Below are 7,009 nucleotides of genomic sequence, written 5' to 3'. Positions count from 1 at the left end.
AGGAAACTGAGTGAAAATATTCCTACCTGCAGCATCCTTAAATAGTGCTATGCCCACAGCTACTCCGTAAGCTGGGGCTGTACCTCCCATTTCTGCTCTTGGACCTAACACATCCCATGTTCATCAGACCATTTAACAGGGCCTTGGTTCCAGCAAGCAGTTTGTTCTGAATAACAGCATTTACTGCAGAAACGAAGTCTTGTTTCCATGTAAAACACTTGAAAAAAACCACTTGATTAAAAAATATTTTATTAGGAGTACAGTGTACCTGCAATGTACTTTATAAGGTATTTTCTATAAATGACTACTATATAGATCTGGTAGTTCCTGTTCATATTTCTTCAATACATTAGTAAGGTAATGAATAACACCTTTAAAAAAACCTACATCTCTTTATTTAGTTCATAAATGTTCAAGCAGTACAACAAGTAGCTTTGGGAGAGGTTTTAATCAAAATAACTATAAAGCAGTTTTAAAGTTCAGTTTTCAGTATTTCCCCTTTGTCCCCAATGAAAACTGTTTTAAACCAGAATTTTTCTTTTTAAATAAAATAAACCTGACCATGCTGTTATAACTAGTTTATTCTTTTTCCTCTTCCATTTGTCTTTCCAAGTCCCCTTGCACAGTACATACATTTGGCTTTTGAACCAGTAAGTGTCAGGCTCAAAACTACATTTTCCTGAAAAACTCCAGCTGTGGAGGCCAGCTTTGTTTTCTTCATTCCATGTACATATGTACCTGTCCACTTCAATTAGGGAATACCGACCCTCCCTGCCAGCCACTGCCAGGCTGACTCCATAGTGACAGGCTGAACATGGCTTTGAAAACAAACATGGAAGAAAACTCCACTGAACTTGATCATTTAAAGCTGCACATACAGCAACCTACCTCGGCATTTTGGCAGGAGCATAAACTGTTTGTACGTGTAAGGAGAAAGTGCTTCAAGTTTACTGGCTGCAGGATATTAAAAATTATAGGATCTTTTCTATAATTTATGACTGAGAGATGTTACAGATGGTAACAGATAGGATGGGTAGCTTATGGCACTTGCATTACAGGACCAGTGAATATTTAAAACTAACACACACTGCATTCCATGACCAACTCTGGCATATTTGTGCCTTAAACATTTATTACAACATCGTGATAAATAATATACACACTGTATCTTTTAAAATACCATATAAACCATACCTCAAGAATAGGGAGCCAGCTTCCCTATGCATTATCCTACAACACGTCCCTAGCCTGTGTTTTGTTTTTTTAAATTCTAAAAACAAATTTGTAACACTGGATAACTACAGTAAGCAGCCTACACTATTACACAATGAATGCAGTATTGGCATTAGACCGGTGTAAGCGTTGCCTTCCTGCAGCCTGCGCGGGGCAGCTGGGCCTCTGCTCCCTCTTCCCGTGGCACCTACCACTTGCCAGGAATCGATGTGCCGCACTCGTACCAGCGCACGTAGTTTATCTGAGTCTCCCCGCCTATCTTCCCAAATTTGACAGGTTCCTGACGAACTGCCCTGAAAAACCCTGGAACGGAGAAGAGAGTTTTGTTTGCATGAAGCTCTCAGGACAGTACCGTGCTTTGGTTCCATGAGAAGTCTGTAACTGACAATTCAGGGAGTGGCTGAAATGGTCACCAAGCCGCTAACCCACCTGCCACAAGCAGTTTGCTGCCCATACATCCACTAGCACTCTGCAATTTGCCCATCCAACTCAAAGCAGAAGTACTTGGGGTGGTGGCACAGAGGTGAAGCGTGCCTCCCCTGGAGATCCCAGCACCCTGCCGTGGGTGGGGCTGGCTGGGCACAGCCTGTGCCCCCTCTGTCCCCCCTCTGGCTGTGCTGGGCTCCCGGAACAGGAGGGTGCACTGCTTTGCAAAGTGACAGTGACAAATAGTCCCCACTGTGCAGCCTTGACACTGCAGTGAACTTCAATAAAACCCGGTCACTGGGGATAGCTCACAGCATCCCCCCATCCAAATCATCCTCCTGCTTTCACTCTGTCGCTTTTGACAACACGCTTCCCATTCAAACAATTAACATTAGGTAAAAAATTAAAGTGAGGAATTGGGGCTCCATCCAACCTGACCATAAGGAATACATGTGTGGCTGGAGCCGCACACACACAAAAATCTTTCTGCAGCTGAAAGACAGCATCAGCTGTGATTCTCTCACAGCACTTCAGGTCAAATATACACACTGTATCTTTTAAAGTACTATATAAACCATACCTCAGGAATAGGGAGTCAGCTTCCCTATACATTATCCAACAACATGTCCCGAGTCTGTGGTTTTTTTCACTCTGATTCTCTCACAGCACTTCATGTCAAATACGTGAAGTTAATTCAGAAATCAATTTGCTGCAACTAGAGCAATTAATGTGTTGGGCTGTTCAGTTCATTTGCTAGAAGTACAAGCTACTGAAAAGGTGAAGTCTTTTGTTTTCTTGTTTTGTTGTTTATTTTGGCCTAAAATGATCGTACCTCATGAATTCACTCAAATCCAGTTGCTAAAATCAAATTGGTTATAAGTATCTTTTAAACTGAGGTAGCAAGGTTGTTAGGTAAAAGTTTTTTAAAATATTAAAATATTTTTAAAGGTGTGAATCTGGTACAACTGAGAAGTTTGCTGTCCTGGCAATGCAAATTGGATTCTGACCATCTCTTACGCAAAATATCTTTTCAGATGGGCAGCACTGACTGGGAAGGGAAAAGCAAAAACCTCTTTAGAAAAAACCCACAAAACGCATAAACAAACACCCTTCAGACCATTCAATTACTTTGTTTTTTGGAAAAACTTGTGAAAGACTTAGGAGCTTCACCTTCATCTCCCACACCTACCTCGATGTGTACCTGGACTCATGTGGGGTGTTTCGTAAATGAAGCACAGGAAGGTTTGGTAAACACGCTGATATTGTACTGAAAACTGTTTTGCTGTTTTCCTCAGTAAAATGTTCCGTGACATGCACAGCTCTCGTGCACGTACCAGTACAGCCTGAATTCTTACCCCACAAGGAACAGAACACCTCACCCTGGCACTGCTGCCAGCAGCAAGGCAAGAGTTCAGCTGACAGAAGTACAAATTTCTTATACCTCAGCAATGGATGAAAAATAGCCAGGCAGGTCACGGCTGTGTTTAGCACATCCAGTCCCATGTCCACTTAGACCAGACTGGAATTTCGGGCACCCTTTTGCAATTGGTACACACAGAATTACTGCAGCATGAATTACATTTTCCGGCCATAAATTTTCAGTTTCTCATTAGTACCAAACAAGGTATTTAATGCCCAACTGATTACGTACTGTGCTTTAAATCAACCTTGCTAGTTTGAACACACCACTTAATGCCTCTCTGCAAACTCAAATTTGTGGTTGGGTTTAAATATGTAATACCAACTGTGAATAATTTGTTGGGCTGTTTTAAACAGGAGAGAGGCTGTTTGCTGCCTAACAGAACCCAAGTCATAACTTTCTTAAGAAGTCATCATTCACTGTCAAAGAACTTCTTGACCTTCTTCTGCCTGCAAAGCTGGCAGCTCCTTTCATCGCCCACCCCAGCAGTGGGCATTCAATCCACTGGCAGGAAATAGAAACAAAGGAGTTGCCCAGGTTTGCTACAGATACAGGTGTTGGGAATTACCATCTTTGACTGGCAGATCTTCTTGCTGTCCTGTCCTTCCATCTAAGAATGAGTCTACAAATTGGCAGTGATCTTCTCCATGGCCCCTCTGGTCTCCTATGTTATAAAATTTTCCTGAAAGCAAAGAAGCAGCAGAGTTAGTGAAGGCTATTTCCAAAAACCACCAGAGGCAATGGGCTGTGCTCTTTCCTCTGTGGGGAAGCCAAGGTGAAAGCTGTGATTCTTTTCCTCTCAGGACCTGTAGCTGTAATTTGAACATGACGTGCAGGCTCCAAGTGCTCAAGGCTAAGGCCCCACTCCTGGCCGAAATCTATGCCTGGACATAATTTTTCCCTCTCCTTACATTTCATACAGTAAGGGAAATTCTGTTACTACCAAGAACATCATCAAAAAGCAAGTTTTGGTAGTGATTTGAAGGGAAGACAGGTTTGGTTCCCTGTCAGGAAGCCCCCAGTACCTTCAGAGATGTTTTTACAGCCTACCTCCTAACATAGCCAAGGCCTGTTTTATAAATCATCATATTTTTACAGCATGTATGTGCAAGTGATAGCCCTTAACATATAGATGACCTCGGATACTAAGTACTTATCCAGAGCATGGAGTGTGTCCATGTGTTTGTTTGCTTGCAGGATTGCTTAACAGGACACTTGACTGTAACTGAGTAGAAATCAAGGTCTCAAGTGTCCCATGTAGCATGTGCTGATGTGACAGACTGTGCTTATCCTGTTAACAGGCACAGTGAAGGAGCTTTGACAGATTTTTTTACTTGCTGATTTGATTTGCAAGACATCAGTAAAATTCAGTTCAGAAGATGGAGGAGAGCATGCTACGTTCTCTTCCCGAACCTGGGATGGAAACCTTTGTAGATAAACTTACCATTCTTTCTAATCTCCTTTCACAGCACATAGTTCTCAATATGTTCAACCTTTGGTTGAGACGTTGAAGGGAAAGGTGAGAGAATTTAGAAAAAGGCTCAGGATGGAGGTATAAGCTAGGCAGAAAGTCCAGTTACTCATTAGATACTGGGTGTCCTGGAGCCTTGAATCCATGCCAGTCTGGCCATTTGAGAGGTGGTGGGGTAGGTTATTATACTGCTCCCAAAGAACAATTAATAAAAAAAAGGAGCCTACCAATAAACTCCAATGTTTTTGTGATCTGAGCAATACTTTGCCAGAATTTCTCACCTCCAGTTGATGGCCTCTGTGCATGTGGTTCTTCTCTAGCTTTACAAAATTATTTATTGCTATCTAGCTTTGGCTGCAAACATGTTTTTTTCCGTAGGAGAACTGGTCAGAGGGAGTTCCTCTCAGCAAATTTTTGCACTGAAATTAAGAACATTCAGGCTGCCCAAAAAAGCCTTTTTTTTTTTTTTCCACAGCTGTTGAAGGTCACACATAGAATTTATTTTTTTCCTTCCCTCAATAAATACTTATTTTTAGGTGGCCTGCTTTTCTGGAATGCCTACAGTGACTGCTCTGGAGGACTGTTAAATGAGGTCAGCAGTAGATGGTGGTTTATGGAACAGTCCTGGCATGTGTAACGGAGATCAGTTTTTCTCCATAAGAGAGAGAATAAGCCAGATATTTTAATGGCTAACACCAGAACAGTAACTTGCAGATCCACACATATTCTTCTGGCCCACATCTTAACCTATGCATAACTCAAATAATTGGTCTTCATAATTTAGCAGCATTCTCAGTGAATATTACATTCTTACTACCCAATTATTTCCATAATAAAAGAACACACTTAAGACCATTCAGCTAACAAATAACGGATTTTCTGCTTTGGGGATAGCAATTCTAGCAAAAGTTAATTTTTCCCCCCAGTGTTCCCTTGTGGGTGGCCTTACAATTGTACATACCAACTTTGTTTTATACATTATAAATTCCGCAGCACTAGGAGAATAAATTCATGCTGAAAAACAGCATGCAAAGATACAGTTGCTGCCTGCCTGATACCATGGCATTTGGACAGAGCGCCCAAGTTGCCAGGCAATTACACTGCTTCAACAGGCAAGCTTTGGAAGATTTTTCAGCGTGCAGAGGAGTTCAGAGCTCGGTGCAGCCCTGCACAGCCGGCACACACGCTCCAGCTGGCAGGTGCTGGCAGGGACACTTCTGCTGGCCTCGGGGACACGGCGAGGTGGCCGTGAGGCACATCAGAACAGAGCCTGGCCTCAGACGGGCAAACTCCTCACTCACACTCAGAGGCCTCACTTAGCAAACGGGGCTGCTTTCCTTCTGCATAAATGTTTCACTTCTTATAAATATTGTGGCAACTGGTCAGCGCTGGTTGTAACAATTCAAGTGCAAGAACCAGGCTTAGCGAGTATAATGAATACAGTGTGTCTACCTCATTTTTTTCCAACGAGGTTAGGCCACCACCCTTCCAGCAAGAAAAAAAACAATCTAATGAAAATAGGAAAATGGGCTCCTGATATTAAACTTTTCAGATTGGAGCTGCTTTCACTGCAGTGTTAATTCACTTGATTTAGGGTTGAAGTCTAGTCCTGCTAGATTAGCACTGCTATTTCCTCTGCTGGCTGGTTTTGGGACACATCATGCCTTGTTGCCAATGCTTGTCATTTGATCACAGCTGGTTAGTACAGCAACAGTTGAATGAATGATACATCTGTTCAAAACATTCTCTTATTCACATAATATCTAAGATATTATTTACATACGGAATATTGTACTTGACTATTAATGACAAGGCTTTCCTTCCTTTTCCGCTCATCAGAGAACGGTGCCGGATGCAAAGCAGGGAGGCTTAAAATTATGGCAGCATGGGCTGCCCTACACTCCCTTGCTCTTTTCCTTCCATATTCTTTCCATGAAGCCCAGAGGCCTGCTCCTGTGAGGTGCTGAGCTCAGAGATGGGGCAACTTCAGGTCATGAAAGTGGATTCTTCCAGACACACTGTCGCCCTAACTAATTCAATGCAATGTGTTGAACAAACTTGCCTGACTTTCACTCAAAAGGCATTTCCCACACATCTTTGTGCTCAGATGCCATGCTAATGCCATTGTCACAGAGCTGGCTGATAACAGGCTTCACACAGAAGACAGCCAGCAGCTTGGGATGCATTATAAGAAGTTAACATATTTCTTAGTGTAGCAGATACAGCTTGGACAAGCTGCCTGAGACACAAAGATCTCCTATCAACAAACTGAAAAACACTTCTCACAGGCTGATTCCCCAGCATGTCTCACCTCATTCAGGTCTTAAACACATCACACTCAACTGGCCTTAAAACACCAAAAAAACCTTGAGAATGTAAGGCCAAGAAATTTCCCTTAGTAATGAAATATAACATGAGGAATACGAAAAGGTGGAGAAAAAAGATCATAAGCAAAAATG

General features: G+C 42.3%; 1 protein-coding gene across 50 annotated transcripts in view; it reads right to left on the bottom strand.

The window, feature by feature from the left end:
• Positions 1-232: 232 nt before the first annotated feature.
• Positions 233-7,009, bottom strand: part of ABI3BP (ABI family member 3 binding protein) — a 161,549-nt gene continuing 154,772 nt past the window's right edge. For all 50 annotated transcript variants that reach the window (XM_064410698.1, XM_064410709.1, XM_064410708.1 and 47 more), the window contains 2 exons: positions 3,648-3,761; positions 233-1,536 (listed from right to left, as the gene is read on the bottom strand). In XM_064410698.1, coding sequence (XP_064266768.1) covers positions 1,421-1,536; positions 3,648-3,761 — 230 coding nt within the window. In that variant the 3' untranslated portion in view covers positions 233-1,420. The remainder of the gene's footprint in view (positions 1,537-3,647; positions 3,762-7,009) is intronic.

This window comes from Passer domesticus, chromosome 2, assembly GCF_036417665.1.
Source record: "Passer domesticus isolate bPasDom1 chromosome 2, bPasDom1.hap1, whole genome shotgun sequence".
Classification (NCBI taxonomy): domain Eukaryota; kingdom Metazoa; phylum Chordata; class Aves; order Passeriformes; family Passeridae; genus Passer; species Passer domesticus.
The sequence above is the reverse complement of the archived record's forward strand: the minus strand, read 5'-3'. Positions and strand labels throughout refer to the sequence as shown.